Genomic DNA, 16,690 nt, shown 5'->3' with positions numbered 1-16,690 from the left:
GGGACAGGAAAATCCAATCAAGGAACTAAAGTCACTCAAATATTGTATACAATGGTGATATGGTGATATGATGCCTTTCTTGTCAAAAGCCAATGCATTTGTCGATGAATAAATAAATGGCAAACCCGTTTTAGATGCGCCCTCCCGCCCTGCCTTTCCCAATAGTCACGTTTGCATATTGAAACGAGCCCGTTTCCTCTCGGGTCCCTGATGCGATGTCCCACCACCCGAGCCCGGATGTCTGTCGTTTATATCAGATGAAATGCTTTCAACAGCTCACTGCCCAAACACAATATTCCGCAGCCTGTCCCGCTCGCCACTCTCCTCACACATGCCCCTAAAGATCCCAGTACCCCCATCCTTCTCCCACAGCTCCCTCGGCCGGCCGTACTCGGCGACCTTGCCATCGCTCAGCACCAGGATCCTGTCGAAGTCGGCAATGGTGCTCAGACGGTGCGCAATGACGAGCAGCGTGGCGTCGGTGAATTCCTCGCGGATAGATCGCTGGATCAGGGCGTCGGTGGCCATGTCGACGGCGCTGGTGGCCTCGTCAAGGACCATCACGCGGGGGCGGGCGACGATGGCTCGCGCCAGGCAGAGGAGCTGCCGCTGGCCCTGGGACAGGTTCAGCCCGCCCTCGGAGATGGGGGACAAGAGGTCGTTGAAGATGTTGGCGTTGCCTGCTACTGCGTCGGCCTCCGGATTGGCGGACGAGGGAGGCAATGGAGTGACGGTGCCACCGGTGCCACGAATCAGGTGCACGCGCTCGAGGGAGTCACGCAGCTCAGCGTCAGTGTGCCTGTCGAAAGGATCAAGGTTGGAACGGACGGTGCCGGTGAAGAGAACCGGGTCCTGAGGGATGATGGCTAGGCGCGAGCGCAGATCATGCAGCTTGATCTTGGCAGTGTCCAGACCGTCGATGTGGATCGTGCCGGAGCGCGCCTCGAGAAAGCGGAAGAGCGCGAGAGTCAGCGAGGACTTGCCCGCGCCCGTCCGCCCTACCACGCCGATGCGCTCGTTACGGTTTACGCTGAAGGTGAGACCCTTCAGCACGGGGGGGAGGTCCGGTGCGTAGCCGACAACCAGGTCGTTGACCTCGATGATGCCCTCGGTAGGCCAGGCGGCAGGCGGAGTCGTGCCCTCAAGGGTCTCGTGCTCCAGCTCGGTAAACTCAACAATTCCTATTACACGGTCAGTTTCTGTTTCTGGATCAAACGCTCGCAGGACAGGACGTGTGTGACTTACGCTCCGCTGCATTCATGTTCAGCTCCAGATTCGCATACAACCGGACGGTGAAGGTGACAGCATTTGCAAACTCCAGCGCGAAAGCCAGCGCGAAGCCCGCCAACGCCGCATTGATACCTGGCGTCAAAAGGACCAGGATGGACACAATGATGGCGAACATGCTACCCACAAGGGCCATCCGCCAGCCCATCCACCGGTTAAACAGCCACAGATGCCAGCTTGCTGTTCCGTAGTCGTCGATCTTGGCAAACATCCTGTCTACGTACGTGTTTGTCTTGTCAAAACCTCGAATGGTAGCCACGCCTGTCAGGGCGGACCCAAACTGTTCAAATACGGGGCTCTTGGCGGTGCTCTCGAGACGCTTGACAGGCCGTGCACCGTGGAGATACAGGATCGCAAAGCGTAGGGCGAAGACCAACAGGATCACTGCGAGCAGGACGAGGTAAGGCGAGACGAACAAGCTGGCTACAATGATGCCCATCAGCTGGAGAAAGGAGCCAGTCCCAAAGGCGAACGAGTTAGCCAGTTGGGAGTCGATAATGTGAAAGTCGGCCGTGAAGCGGTTGAGGATGCGGCCCACAGGCACAGTGTCCAACCACCGTAGAGGAGCTCGCAGGATGACAAAGTTCAACTTCGCAAAGAGCCGACGAGACGCGCGGACGGAGCCGAGATAGGTGAACCAATACTTGAAGGTGCCGATCAGGGCAGCAGCCAAGGCGAGCGCGACGTAGACACTCATGTAAAAGCCGAGCGAGTGCTGGTCGGCATTTGAGGCGGTGCCGGCGAGCGAGGTCTGGGTGGGTGGGTAGAAGTCGACTGATTGCAGAGACATGGCGTAGCTGAGGCTCTCCTCGCGGGCGACGTCATGCCCAGTCCAGATGCGTAACCACCAGGAGCGGCCGAGCTGGATTGCCTGGACTACGCAATAAACACCGATCAGGCCAGCCCAGAAGAAGAAACCGCCAGAATCCCGGAGATAGACACTGTAGACGTGCGTTTTGATGGCCCCCTGCTCACGCTTCTCATCTTCGACAAACTTTCTCGCATCCTGCTGTTTCGAGAGGACCTTTTTGAGTGTATCGCCGTCGGCGCGAGTCTCATCCGCCTCCTCGTCCGAAGCCTCGTGCGAGTTGACGGCGGTCAAGTTTTCATCTTCCCTAATTTCCATCGAGGTCTGCTCATGACTCTTGATGAGCTCGAGCGTCCCGTCATGCTGCAATTCCGAGAGTAAGCCTGCGTGCAGGACCTTGCCGTCGCCCAGCTCGACGAGATACTTCGTCTTGGGCTGGCACAGAGCGACGTGGTGGGTGACTAGAATCCTGGTCCTCCCGACTGCGAGGTCGCCGGTAAGACAATTCTCAAAGATGTGGCGGCCGACGTGCGCATCGACTGCCGAGAAGATATCGTCAAAGACTAGAATACCCGCTCTGGAATAGATGGCCCGCGCAAGAGTGACTCGCCATTTCTGCCCACCGCTAAGATTGATCCCATTGGCGCCGATTTCCGTCTTTTCGCCATCCGAGAGCATTTCCAAATCCTTGCGAAGCGCACAGACCTCGATGGTCTTTTCGTAGCGCTCCTGATCGTGGGGCAGGCCGAACTCGATGTTGTCGCGAATGCTGGCATTTTCTATCCACGGGATCTGGGCGACGTACGCAACGCATTCGGGAATAATCCAATTATCCCTGGTGGCCTTGCTATCTTTCCGATCTCCGAAAGCAGGCTGTCTAGGCATGGCGATCTTTCCGGACAGGATATCTACCTCTCCGAGGATAGCTGCAAGCATTAGAGACTTTCCCGCACCGGTCTTGCCAGAGATGACGGACAGCTCGCCTTTGGGGAATGTCACAGTGACATCCCTCAGGACGAACCTCTCCTCATCGTCCAGCTGCTCGTCGGCCGGCCAAGCGATCGAGGCATTGTCGAAAGTGACCTCGTCAGATTCGGCAGCGAGGTTCTCGATCTCAGGGGACTGTAGGTACTTCTCGATGCGCTTGATGGAGGTCCAGGCGTCCAAGGCATCGGTAGTCAATTCTGGAATGACGGACAAAGTCACTTCGAGGGCTCGGAAAACGCCCAGGCTGACGAAGGCGACAGACGGTAGGAGAGCTCCGTACAAAGCAGCATACACTGTCAGGGAGACTGCGGCCAGGGCGATCGGGGTGGTGACCCAGCAGGCCAAAAGGACGGTGTCGCTCATGAAGACATCCCACACATTTTTCAGCTCCTCCTCTCGCACGTCGTCGATCTTCTGTTGCCATTGTGGCTCGGATGCCGAGAACTTGATCTGACGGATCCCTTGGAGGGCCTCATTGACAACCGCAAGCTTGTCGTCGCGGACCTTCATCAACTTGTCCTGGGCCTTTGCGTACCGTTTTGAGGCCCAGATGTTGACGGGCATGATCGCAAGCATCGTAGAGAAGCCCGCGAGGAGTGCCTGCCACCCCAGAAGAGACACCAGAAAGGCCAGCGAGACGATGAGCTTTGCCAGACTGCCGGGAAACATGTTCTGGAACATTGCAAAATCAGAGACCCGCTTTGTATCGACCCCGATGAGGTTGACCGTGCCCTGTTTACTCTTTTTGAGGGCCTCGGACTCATCTTCCTCGTCCAGGACCTCGGGGCTGTCTGGGGCTGTAGATTCTCCCGCGGTGGCAGCCATGACAGGCTCGGCAGATTCGTTCTCCTGCGCAGCTTTTTTGGAGTTCGAATTCCTCCCGGTGCCCTTGACATCCTTCTTGCGCATGCTCTTCTCGAAGATCAGGGCCGATAACTGGGATCGAATGGGAATTGATAGTTCGGTGACAGAGACCCAGAAGACATGGGCCTCGACCCAGTTCTGAGCGATGATGACGATCCCGAGCCAGATTACCCATATCCAGACATCCAATGCGTAATTGTCGCGTTGGTCAGATGTCTCTAGGATGCGGAGAAGCTGCAAGATGACCCACTGAGGACCAAAGTTCAAAAAGGCCGTCACCAAGGTGAGAACCCACTGTTTGACCAGGCTTCCTTTATGAAGCCAGACAGCTGTCAGCCAAAGGGATCTGTCTGGTGCACGCCTCTTCCAGTCAGCCGACAACTCGGCGGACCGACCGTATTGATTTAGGCGTGGAAGGTCGTCCATGTCAAGCTGTCCCCGCTCGCCGGCTGCCTTGAGGAGATGCAATGGCCAGCCCCAGGTGAAGCGGCTGAGGGCAGACGCCGTGTACATTGCATCGATTGGCTTGCCATTGTTGTCGTACACTTCTGGTCGCCGCGGGATGCACAGACTAGCGACTCCTAGAAAGATGACCGAGGCGATCTCCACGATCCGCAGCGCAAACTGCACAGGTTCGTGGCGCAACAGAAACTCGAATTCACCTGTGCCCTGGGCGAGCAAGATGACGGCCAGGATCAAGGAAGACAGAAATGAGTAAAGGCCGAGGCTGTAGGACTTGACCGAAGATTTCCTGCACGAAGCAATGGCAATCGCCTGGAACAGAATCAGGATCTGTTTTTGGATGGGAGGTTAGCCTGTGGACTGACGTTGCTGCGCCGAAAAAGAAAGAAAACAAGGTTGTTGGGGGGGGGGGAGGGGGCGACTCACCAAGGCGCCTGCGCTCAACCAATTCTCAAGAAGCGGGCCATGCTTCCTGGCGTAGATGGTTGTCCATATCGCAGAGGCGATTGATGTGCCGCTCGCCAAAAAGGCGAAGAGCACGATCAAAGTTTTTGGCCACTTTGCCGAGTAGGCCTTCACGGACTCCGGTGTTGCCTTGCCATCTTTGTCCTCATAACCATCCTGCTTGAGCTTGCGCGTCGTAAGCTGCGAGATAAAAGTGGAAATCGCTGGCACAGAGACAAGACCGATAACAGCGAGGCCGGTAGCACAGGCTATTGTTAAGGATTCATCCTGCATCTTGGATGAGGAGTGTGAAGTTGCTGCTGGTCTCGCCAATCCCAAAGAGAAAGCGGGTGTTTTTTTCTCTTCAAAGGCAACCGCTTCTCGAGCCGCAGAAAACCGGTATATTTGAATCAAGTCGAAGGCGAGGGTCGGACGTCAGGCAGAGAGGCTGAGCTTGCGGATAGACCCACGGTTTATGTGACTGCTAAGATGTCGACGGCACAGGGATCCGATCCTCCCCACCAAGAAGTACACCTTGGGGAGGGTCCAGAACCAAAGTGAGCTCTTCAACTAGTGCAATGGCGAAGTTATCTAATATTCACCCTCGTACCTTGAAGCGGCGGAGATAAGAGGCTCGCGTGGTTGGTTGGATCAGAAAGGTTACGTTGACGAGAAACAATGAAAACTGGTTCCTGGGGAGAATTTGAAGATCTTTTTGACGATCTTTTTCTGCGCATGGGGTGACACAATAGAGAAGAGGGGAGAGGAGGGAGTTCGTAAGCACGAGGAATAATTAGTTGCGTAAGAGAGCGGAAAAGAGGAAGTTGATATTCGCTCTGCCGTGAGCGTGAACGTCAACCATACGTAACCATAATTATGAGACTGAAAGCCCCGGAATCAGCTCCAAAGTTGTTGTCCTACATAGCGGGATGCTAGCACCACGGGCAGGGCATGATAGAGAGAGGTTGGTCTAGCAGGAGCGGCGTATGAGTCAACGGCGGCTTGACAGTTGACAAGGAACATCTCGACGGCCTAGCTGCAGGGTCGGGCGGTGTGGATGGACACTGGAGAAGGCGGCTGCGCAAAGGTCTCTTCAACAGTCTTGATTTGGCCGGATAAGATGCAAGCGACCTCGGGTGCCTTAGGCGAAGTTAAGAAGGTGTGCCGGGGTAGGAGCAGCACTATGAAATGCTTGTATGGGGCCGCCCAACTACTATGGTATTGTGGCTGCCAGGGCATCTGATATGGGGCTCCATCCTAAAACTATGCGCCCGATAGCAGGATGTTAGTTGCATGGCCCGGCACATCGGGTGAGCGAGAGTTGCAGTAGCGCGGCTATCAAGGTGACGCTGTGTGTCTGGCTGACTTGCCTTGCATGGGAATAGAGGGGAAATCCATGTGTTAAGGGCGCCGCACTTGAGCAGAGAGCATCTCGGAGAGGGGCATTTTTGGCGCTTATGCCTGCAATCTCCCGGACTGGACGTCTCGAGAAGGTCTGGTCGATGCATGCATGTCATCTCAAGTCATACCGATGATCCTCCTGCCCCGCCGCCTTGATTCTGACTCTGCGATTGTGACGACTCTCGAAAGACGGCAAAAAGTGCTATAGCCCTTGTCAGTATCTGGACAGCCCTGCGGAATGGACTGTTAGGGCAAGAAAGGGGGAGAAGGGGGGGGGGGGTTGTGTTTGGACGAGCTGCGTCCTGGTCGAGCAAAACGTTGAACGACTCCAGATGTCGGGTGACATGTGTGAGATCCGACGTAAGGCATATATCGAACGTGCCAGCGTCGACCTGCGTTCAAGACCAAGGAGGGGGGAGGGGGTGACTATTGCAACGCTTGGTAGCCTCGACCGCATGTATCTTTCAATGGTTGGAATGGTTGGAATGGTGATGGTGGTGTGGTGGTCGAGCAACACAATCAAAAGTGGGAACTAGTCATCATGACGAGGTTACAACCCGACGACGGAAGCGAATTATGGTTATGAGTCAAAGCATCACAGTTCCTTCATCTCGTCTCATTTAAGGGAGGAAAGAAGGCACGGAAAAATTCAGAAATAAACAAAAATGACTATGCTAGAAGGAGGAGGTGAGCAGGACAAGTTCGCAGTTGCCTTGAGAACCCAAAGTATCTAGATGAGGCATTGTCCACAGGGAAGGCGCAGGAGAGGGAAGGAAGTCATGACTCTTCTCAAGATTTATTTCTACAGCTTTACTTATAGAGATGAGTTCGTGAGGAGACTATTATTACAGCGAGCACGTCTCCACATGAACGAATTCACTGACAATGTCAGTAATCAAATGGCAGAAATCGAATCCCTTGTTCTGTCTTCTTTTTTTCTTTCTTTCCGAGTCTCCTGCAGCTGACGATTATGCTCATTGACTGTACTGACAAAAAGATCCACAGAGAATGGGACACCCCTCTGGTGCGAATTCCTGGCGCCTGCATGCACGCATCAGAGTGGATGACGGACCTGCGTCTTTTCCATGTGCTTTTAATGTAGGTACATACGATGAGCCAGAGGTTTTGTCTCTGCCCACTCAGCTCAGCTGTTGAACATAACAATCGGCCAGATATTAGCCGAAACCATTCATGACCGCCATATTGTGATAGTCAAGGCTACACGGAAATGGTCAGCTGCTGCTCTAATGCCGATAGTGAGTGCACCTAAGAATGCACCACCCTGGCTGCATGTCTCGGAGCTATCTATGTGCCATCGTTGCGACGGTCATTGGCTCCAACGTCTCCTGCACCTGAGGAGGTTTGGGGGGTGGGTTGATCCCCAGTTTCAAAACAGAGCTTGGTCCTGACTGGGTAGATTTATTCCGAGGATCTTCCAAGGCAGATTGAGTGCTGGTGTAGGACATTTCTTGTCTGCTGGGGGGGCGCGTGACCTGTTACCAAGAATCATCTCACGGGGGACGGGATGGGATCCAATCCCGTACAGGAGGGAATGCAGTGTGGTTTGAGTGTCATGAGTAGCCGTATCAAATATCATACTGCAAAGTACTATGTAGGTGGGTAGGCAAGTATTATAACCTTCAAGTAGTAGGGTGACAAAGAAGTGTGAGCGGATATGGGCCCCCAAATGTTAGAGAGCCCGCTATTGGCGACCAGCCGTTTAAGAAGCTACACGCTGGTCCGCCGTAGCGGGGGCCCAGGCCTAAAGCAAAGCGTTCACTGGAGGAGTAGTAAGGAGCAGCTGCTGCGGGCCCAACAACACCATAGCAACTGTAACCTTCATCCAGAGCTGAGAGCATCCATCTGATCTGCAGCAACCTAAACCACAATTGAAACCACAGACTGATTGACCACCATTTTCTCGTTTGAATACTGTTCTCCTCTTTAACCTCCTCCTCCTCCTTCTCCTCCTCCTTTCAACACCTCTCGACAAGCTGCAGAGCAAAACACACTCTCCATCCTACCCGATACTCCCGACCCTCCCAGCCGCTCGTCAACCAACGACCTAAACTCGCCTGGTACGCGTCCACGTCGAAACCCGACAGTTCCAAGTCGCGTCGGGACCACGATTCAGAATTGAAGGAACCCACCCACCACCCCCTTTCTCTTCTTGACAACCTGCCCTCCACAGCGAACACCCCACGGTGTACTACTCTCCTGTTGGGAATCATACATCATTTGCCGTACATGAGAGAGAATACGGTCTCCAGACAGCCTGCGTGCCAAAATGAAGGCCACACCTCTGATCATCAATTGGCATGACCAGACCCAGCCCATCTACTCGGCCCATTTTGAGCCTTCAGGCAAGGGTCGTCTAGCAACTGCTGGCGGTGATACAAATGTTCGAGTACGGCACACACATTGACCTGACCTCCTACGGGCCGTCCTTGCTGACCGTGTCTCTACAACAGCTCTGGCGTGTCGAGTCGAATGGGGAGGAGCGGAAGGTCGAGTACCTCGCGACCCTGTCCAAGCACACACAAGCCGTCAACGTCGTAAGGTGGTCACCAAAAAGTACGGGGACCCTTGTTTTTCTGCTGTTCCCTTCTCGTTACGTCTCCTATAGGACTACCAATCAGGCCCTCTGACAATATCAATTATCCACCACAGGTGAAACTCTTGCATCAGCCGGTGACGATGGCAATGTGATCTTATGGGTCCCCTCCGAGACGAGCAACCCCGCCTTTGGGAGCGATGGTTTCGACGACAAGGAGAGCTGGAGGACCAAGCACATGTGCCGCTCCTCCGGCTCAGAGATCTATGACCTGGCCTGGGCTCCCGATGGCTCGTACTTCATCATTGGTAGCATGGACAACGTGGCCAGGATCTACAATGCCGCGACGGGTACGCAACACATCTCGAGCTATGGCGGGATCCGGAGAGAAGAAGAATTGCTGACGGGCAGGACTATCATGCAGGCACGTTGATACGGCAGATCGCGGAGCACAACCACTACGTCCAGGGCGTGGCCTGGGATCCCCTCAACGAATACATAGCCACCCAGTCGTCTGACCGCTCCGTCCATGTCTACTCGCTCAAGACCAAGGACGGACATTATAGCCTCACCAACGACACAGACAAGCCCCCTCGGGTCGTCGTCCACATCAAGTCCGACCTGCCACCGCCCCGTCGGATCTCCTCCAGCAGCCCCGCACCACCAGACTTTGGTCATCGAGCTCAGTTGGCCGTGATCGATGCCGTCCCTGGAATTGGTAGCACGACGAGCGCCCCGATCGGGTCCCCAGTACCGTCTGCCCCGGGCACACCCACCTCGATCGCACTACCGATGAACCCGCCGAGCGTCATGGGGCAGAGCCGAAGGTCGTCCTTTTCGTCACGACGGTCCGCCAGTCCCGCACCGTCCATGCCTCTGCCCGCTGTGATGCCCATGGAGGCTTCTCCTAAACCTGCGCCCACCAGCATGAGTGTCAAGAATGCCAGCCTCTACGCCAACGAGACCCTCACATCGTTCTTCCGGAGATTGACATTCACGCCGGATGGTAGTCTCCTCTTGACGCCCGCCGGGCAGTATCAGTCTCAGCACTGGACAATGGATGGGAAACCCTCGTATGAGGTCATCAATACCGTCTACATCTATACACGAGGAGGCATCAATAGACCCCCATCCGCACATCTGCCCGGGCACAAGAAGCCCTCCGTCTGCGTGCGGTGTTCGCCCATCTACTACACCCTGCGAACCTCTCCCGTGGTCACCAAGAACATCACCATCGACACATCCTCTGCAGAGGAGCCCATCCCAGCATTACCCGAGCCCCTGTCGAAAGCATCTCCTGCGCCTTCTGTCATGGACCCGCCGCCTCCACCGTCTTCCGAGCCCATGGCGAGAGCCGTGAGCACAGAGTTGACACCTGCGTCGGCAGGCCCAAAGGCAGCATTCGCGCTCCCGTACAGGATGGTGTATGCGGTCGCAACACAGGATTCGATCCTCATCTACGACACTCAGCAACAGACGCCTATATGCATCGTCAGCAACCTGCATTGCGCCACATTTACTGATCTTGCGTGGTAAGTTGAGATGCGACGTTGTGCTTCCTTTGTCTTTCTCTTCGTCCCTTGCCTACCCTCTCCCCTTGTCTGGGACTTTGTAGGTTGCTAACCGTGTCGTAGGTCTTCTGATGGCACAACCCTGCTGGTCACGTCGTCGGATGGCTTCTGTTCGGCGATATCATTCTCCCCATCAGACCTTGGGGAAGTGCTGAAAGGCGATCCGCAGAAGCGGCGCCAGGAAGCAGCCGAGGCGGCAGCGGCGGCGTCAGCGGCTTCAGCGCAGACCACACCTATTCCAACACCCACGTCACAATTTGCGCCGCCGTCGCCATTTACGGGCGGCTCGCAACATCGACACCGAGATTCAATGAGCTCGTTCACAGCGCCGTCCCCACCCCCACCGGCGTCATTTGTCAGCCAGAGGCCGTCGTCCCCCGCGAGGTCCAACTCGACATCCTCCATAATAACGCAGAACTCAGTTGCGCCGACAGGCCCACCGACACTGCTCGCCGGAAGTGTTCCTGGGTTGACTGCCACCAACTCGGGCAAGGTGACTGGTGTGCCCATCACCACGCCACCCGAGACACCACGAAGCGCCGGCAACAGCGTGGCCGGGCAGAAGAGAGACCTGAGCGAGAGCGAGAAGGAAGAGACGGAAGGGCAACCAAAGAAGAAACGGATCGCGCCGACTCTGATCAGCGGGCCCAGCATCGATCCAAAGCCCTGAGAAAAGGAGGATTCTCCAGTATCGACCCGGGACACGAGGGAGACGAATGCTATTTTACTTGTAATCCGAGTGGGGCATAATGAGCAAAAGGGAGATTATGATCTTTGGGGAGGGGGCAGAGGATGCATACAACATCGGAGCGGTTCTTTGCTGGGGTTTCTTTTTATTTGTAGGAGGGCAGATGGCCCGCCATCTGCCTGTAAAGACAAATGGTCGTCTTGTTCTTGGGGCAAATTGCGGGAGTTTCTAAACGTTCAACAACGAGCCTGGCGTTTGATACTGGGGCAGGGCATGGCACGGCACTTAACTTCATGATAGGTCAGGGGTGAATCAGCTCGGACGGAGTATGCTTAGCCAATGTGTGTTTGAATGAATACTTGGATGGCCTTTATTTTTCTGGTTACGGTATCAATCGAGGGCAGCAGCAACAGTCTCAGTCTCGTCGTCCTGGATCGTACTTTACTACTCTTATAAGACTTGCAGAGATTTGTTGGTTTCCATGGTGGTAGCAAATGGACTCTTTTCCTTCTTCTTTCGCATCAATTGACTAACGGGGAGTGAGTAACTCGTGGAATGAAGCTTACGTAAGTATCCAACTTGAGAGAGTAAAGAGCAGTAATGTAGGTGGGAAAGGAGACTCTGACGCTGTAAACTCTTTATTCTTCATCCTTTCTTTTTCTTTTTAGATTATTTCTATCTTTCTAATACATACGTGAACTCACACGAATGAGTTCCCAATCCAGGAGAAAATCCAGCCTCGAGCTCGTCACGAACCCGTTTGTTAAGAAGCGCAACCTGGCGTGGCGGATTGAGTTGCCTGCACAATTACGAGATGGTGAGCGCAGGCGTGCTCGAGAGACCACAGACGAGCGTCGAGTGGAGAGAAGTCATGGCACAGTGGACATGCAGAGGGAGGAGGAGGAGGAGGAGGAGGAGGAGGAGGATAGCGTAGCAGACAAGCGGCCAGCCTCCTCGCCACCATCACCGCCGTCAACCTCCACCGCCAACGCCACAACCGTCACCAACGCTGGCCCCTCTACATGCACCGCCCTCCTCCTCAACAACTCAACCCAGCTCCCAGCCCAAGACCAGCAACACCTCACCCACTTCACCCACCAACTACAATCCCACACCCGCCCTCTTCCCCTCCAGCCTCCCCTCTCCCTCCTCCCCATCCCTCACTACACCACCCTCTACCACCGCAACGCCCACGCCCTCCAAGGCGCCCACTTCGTAGTCACCCAGCACGACCACCCCATAGCCGGCCCCCACTACGACCTCCGCCTGCAGATCAACCAGACCTCGTCGTGCTCGTGGGCCATCATGTACGGACTGCCAGGGGACCCCAACGCGAGAGGGAAGTCGGGTAGAGGCGGAGGAGCAGGGTGTATGAGAGGGGCGGTGGAGACACGGGTGCACTGTCTCTGGAATCATCTTGTGGAGACGGGCGGGTGGGAGGTGGGGAGTCTGTTGATCTGGGATATGGGTGAGTATGAGGTGCTGCGGCTGCCGAGACCGAAGAGACGAGGAGCGCTGTCGGACTCGGGCGAGGAGGAGGATGAAGATGGGGACGAGGAGGATGATGACGATGATGAGGAGGAGGAGGAGGAGGAGGAAGAAGACGAGCGAGGAGGCTGGCACGGGCTGACGCAGCAGGAGAAGCTGGCGCGTGCGTTTGCGGACAGGAAGATCCGGCTTAGGTTGAAGGGATGGAGACTGCCGAGGGGCTACGTCGTTAATCTCCGTCTGACGAAAGAAGAGGATGCCTTGGGGCGGGACAGGGCTGCTGCGAGGGCTGTTGAGGGTGGTGAGGGAGCGCGACGACGGAGACGGCGCGGGGTGAGGCTGGGGCCTGTTGCTAAGAAGAGGAGGAGCAGGGGAAGGACGGGTCCGGATACGAGCAGTAGCGGAGATGATAACGACAACAACAACGAGGGCAATGAAAGAGAAGAACAGCAGGTAGGAACAGAAAAGGCAGGGGAATATAATGACGCCGCAAAGGGCCAGAGCGCCGCAGAGGGGCTCACAGACATGGAGAAGGAGCTCCGCGAGCTGGAGGACGAGGAGGTGAGGAGGATGAACGCATACCCTGGCGCGTGCAACACCATCGGCAGCGTACACCAGCGGAAATGGTTTATGTCGCTAGACAGGGAGGCTTGTGGGTTTGTGCGGGTGAGAAGGCAGAGGAGGACGACGGCGGCGACGAAAGAAGAGGAGGAAGGAGAAGGAAAAGAAGATGGAAGGGCTTGGTGGTGGGAGCAGAAGGGGAAGAGGAGGAGCAATGGTGATGAGGCTGAGTTGCACAGAAGGCTACAGTGGCCTTTTTATGTTCGTGGTCCGGAACACGAGAGGAGCATCGTCACGGGACGGCTTGGGAGCGATGTGTTGCGTGACGAGGGCGTGGTTGGCTTTGTTGGGCGCAAGGGCTGGAGGCCCATCTTGCATTGACCTTTCACCTTTCCCTCTTCTCCTCCCCCTCTCCGCGCACAAGTTCTCGAATATGGATGGCTGGTGCATGGAAAAACGATTGGTATCATTGGATCGGTCAAAAAGTTATAAATAAAAAAAAAAAGGAGAAACAGACACCACCCAACTCGAGGCGTCGTCATCGTCATCGTCGTCGTGTTTCCTACATTATGCCTCAGCCTGGTCGACTCTCTCTCCCCGCCTCTCTCTACCATCGAAGCCTGACAACCAGACTCACACCAAAACACACCATCCTTACCGCCCAGTCTCACCACGCCCACTCCGACACATCGACTGATCCTTTCTTCATCACCTCAAGACCGCACCCTGCCGCTTTCCGGTCTTAGTATCCACCCTGCTGAGGAGCGGGGAATGCACCCCCATGTCCCACCTGCCCGTGTCCCTGCTGCACCACCTGCTGCTGGCCGTAGTAGCCCTGCTGCTGCTGGTGCTGGTGCTGGCCCGCCATCTCAGGAGGGTGATAAGGGCCCTGCATCCCAGGAGGCGGCGTGGGTGTGGCCACGCTGGGCTGTGCCGAGGCTGCGGCGTACTGCGGCTGTGGCTTCTCTGCAGCAGGAACAGGGCCGCCCATGGGGATGGCGTTCTGTTGCTGCTGCTGCTGCTGGGGGACGTCACCAGGGGAGCAGTGCAGGCCTGCGTCGCGGTGGCGGTGGAGGACGACGGAGTGGATAGAGAGGGAGACGATGAAGAGGATGCTGTTTGTTGAAACAATGATGAGTATACATTATGGGAAGAAGAGGAAGAGGAGAGGGAGGAGTGGGGAGAGACGAAAGAAGAAGAAGAAGAAGAAGAAAACTTACAACTCGACACCACCAAGACCAGCAACGGCAGCCATAGACGCAAATAGCGTGAGCCATTCTCCCTCGAGAGGCTCGTAGTCGCAGTACAGCACGCCACAGACCTCGAAGCCGTTGGCAAAAGGGGCCACGCGGGCAGCCATGAGCGCGAACGAGACGAGCCAGAAGATGAGAGAGAATATGTCGAGGGTGAGGACGGCCCAGTAGTTGTAGCCCTTCCAGGCGCTGTGGCCGCCTACTTCGACGACGAGGTAGTAGATGCCTATGATCATGGTCCAGAGGGCCTAAGTGGTAACAGACAGGCAAACACGGGGTCAGTATATATATTTCCTTTCTTCCAAACCAAAGAAGAAAAAAAATACCACGCATATGCTTCTATACTGATATATAAGAGACACTCACAGTAAAAATGTTCAACTGGGTGGCATCAAAGCTGAGTATGCTGAGCGCGTAGGCGTCCAGACCCAGGACCACGACCGAGAGGATAAGCTGGACGATGCGGAGAGCGATGAAGCCCTTGGGATACAAGGGGATATGCTCACGGCCGCTGGACCGGACGTTGGAGTATTTGCTGCTCATTGCTGCTGCTGCTGCTGGGGGGGATGGGGATCCCGTAGTCCTCTGATCTTTTGGGGGGGGACTGACTGAGACAAGAGGCTGAGCGGAAACCACTTCTCAAGGAAGAGAGAAGGGGAGGAATGGCAATGGAGGTGAAGGAGAAGGGAGAGAGAGAAACAAGAAAAGGGAGGACCAGAGATGAAGGCGTTCGACTTGAGCACCAAGAAAGGGGATTAAAAATAAAAAAAAAAGGAAAGGAAAGGAAAAGAGGCTCCCGCCCAGTGTATATACCTACACGCGTGAGCTCTGACTATTCCTCTTCCTCGTCCTTGTCCTCCTCCTCCTCCACCACCACCAATACAGCCTCCAGCTCCACCACCAACCTATCCATCGTGGCGTCTGCCACCCTCCTGCACCGCCAGGAGCCGCAGCAAGTCAAAACCCCAATCTGACTCGTGCGCCAGGGGAGAGAAACATCAAATGAGAGGGTCCCCTCCTTGAGAGGCCATCCCCAAAAAACGGCTCCTAGTTTAGGTTCCTGTCATGCATGGGCGGGCTCGACCTCGCGCCATCCTCAAAGATCGTCGTCGTTTATTTACGCCCCGGCACCAGCGCCTCCACTGTCTCCTCCTCCTCCGCCTCCTCAGGCAGCGATCTTTTCCAGGGCAGGGGTAGTAAGTAAGAGAGAAGGAGGGAAGTAGTAGTAGTAGTAGTAGTAGTAGTAATAGTAGTAGTATGGAGTAGTAGTAGCAGGAGCAGCGCAGAGAGGGTAGACAGAAGCAGCCAAGCTCAAGCCCAAGCATAGAGAAAAGCCAAGCAAAGGCTCACGATTTGGCGGGAGAACTGCGGAATTGGAGGGGCGATGAGGCTGAACGAACAAATAGAGGCCCGGGGGGGGGGGGGGAGGAGGGTGCTTCTCATTGGTACAAAACGGGGCCTTGCAGCCCTGCAGACGACCGAAAGAGGGTGCGGCTGGTCGATCGTGACCCCTGCCGGCCAGCTGAAAGGGAAATGCAATGGTACCCTCTTGCGAGCCAAGCAAGAAAGTCAGCCAGCTACCTAAGCGCAATGGTCACTTCTTCCATTGGTGGTGTAGCATAAAGCTGAGGTTGCTGGCCATGCTTGGCAGGTTGCAGTGCCAAGCGGAATGAATCCCGCAGTGGATAAAACCCCCCCAAAAAGGGTTCTACTTTGATGGGACCGGGGGGTGGGGTGGAAAGCTGCATGTCAGATCTTTACTGCTTGCAGCCTCGTTCGTTTCGATTTGGGGAGGCAGAGGAATTCAAAACCATACAAGTAGGACCTTGATATAATGAGCCAAGGAGTCGAGGTCCGAGGGTCGGTTGAGCCTGACACACACTTTCTTTTCTTTCTCTCTGGCTCTCGCTCTATCTCTCGTCTCGTGCTTCGTTTGGTGCAGGAGACGAGGCTATAGGAAGAAGGGGGGATCCTGGGAGACAGGCAGACGGTGAAGCTTCTTTTGAGTAGGAATCCTTCTGAGAAGGCTCTGTTAAAGAAAGGTGAGTGGGTATTGCGTTTGTGTAAGTCGAGAGAGGTGAGTCAAGTCAGTTGAGACAGATGTGAGCTGGGAACAATGTGTCACAAGATAGAGACTGAAGTTGATGAGAAGAGACAAAAATAGCAATACCCTGTAAATACTAGATAGTAAACAAACCAATTGAATAACCTCCGAGAAGAGAGCAACACAAGATTTTGCTGCCCACCAAACTCTACTTTTCCTCCTCTCTCACTCTCAGCCGCCAATGTCACACACACACACACACACACACACCACGCCAC

At 55.3% G+C, this 16,690-nt stretch overlaps 3 protein-coding genes across 3 annotated transcripts; 1 reads left to right on the top strand and 2 right to left on the bottom strand.

Annotated features, from left to right (window-relative positions):
• Positions 1-13: 13 nt before the first annotated feature.
• On the bottom strand, positions 14-5,146 carry M406DRAFT_81350 (uncharacterized protein; the record flags this gene model as incomplete). Its single annotated transcript, XM_040926016.1, has 4 exons — positions 14-1,181; positions 1,246-3,850; positions 3,911-4,738; positions 4,835-5,146. 4 exons carry the CDS (start codon positions 5,144-5,146, stop codon positions 277-279), a joined length of 4,650 nt encoding a protein of 1,549 aa, XP_040775464.1. The 3' UTR covers positions 14-276.
• A 6,805-nt stretch (positions 5,147-11,951) lies between these two features.
• Positions 11,952-13,496, top strand: M406DRAFT_258227 (uncharacterized protein; the record flags this gene model as incomplete). Its single annotated transcript, XM_040917219.1, has 3 exons — positions 11,952-13,007; positions 13,089-13,297; positions 13,358-13,496. The coding sequence occupies 3 exons, from the start codon at positions 11,952-11,954 to the stop codon at positions 13,494-13,496; spliced, it is 1,404 nt and encodes a 467-aa protein (XP_040775463.1).
• Positions 13,497-13,561: 65 nt separating this feature from the next.
• M406DRAFT_322631 (uncharacterized protein) lies at positions 13,562-15,107 on the bottom strand. The gene is made up of 3 exons (XM_040919667.1): positions 14,735-15,107; positions 14,336-14,616; positions 13,562-14,230 (listed from the first exon to the last, which is right to left on the bottom strand). Exons 1-3 carry the CDS (start codon positions 14,909-14,911, stop codon positions 13,858-13,860), a joined length of 831 nt encoding a protein of 276 aa, XP_040775462.1. The 5' UTR covers positions 14,912-15,107; the 3' UTR covers positions 13,562-13,857.
• Between the last annotated feature and the right edge of the window lie 1,583 nt (positions 15,108-16,690).

Source organism: Cryphonectria parasitica, assembly GCF_011745365.1.
Source record: "Cryphonectria parasitica EP155 unplaced genomic scaffold M406scaffold_5, whole genome shotgun sequence".
Taxonomy (NCBI): Eukaryota; Fungi; Ascomycota; class Sordariomycetes; order Diaporthales; family Cryphonectriaceae; genus Cryphonectria; species Cryphonectria parasitica.
The sequence above is the reverse complement of the archived record's forward strand: the minus strand, read 5'-3'. Positions and strand labels throughout refer to the sequence as shown.

Excerpts from the sequence above, each read along its gene's own strand:
- M406DRAFT_322631 (XM_040919667.1), bottom strand. The coding sequence starts at position 14,911 with ATGAGCAGCAAATACTCCAACGTCCGGTCCAGCGGCCGTGAGCATATC. Across the intron at positions 14,617-14,734 it reads CCCAGTTGAACATTTTTACT|GCCCTCTGGACCATGATCAT; the intron begins GTGAGTGTCTCT and ends GTTACCACTTAG. Across the intron at positions 14,231-14,335 it reads GGTCTTGGTGGTGTCGAGTT|CATCCTCTTCATCGTCTCCC; the intron begins GTAAGTTTTCTT and ends TTCAACAAACAG.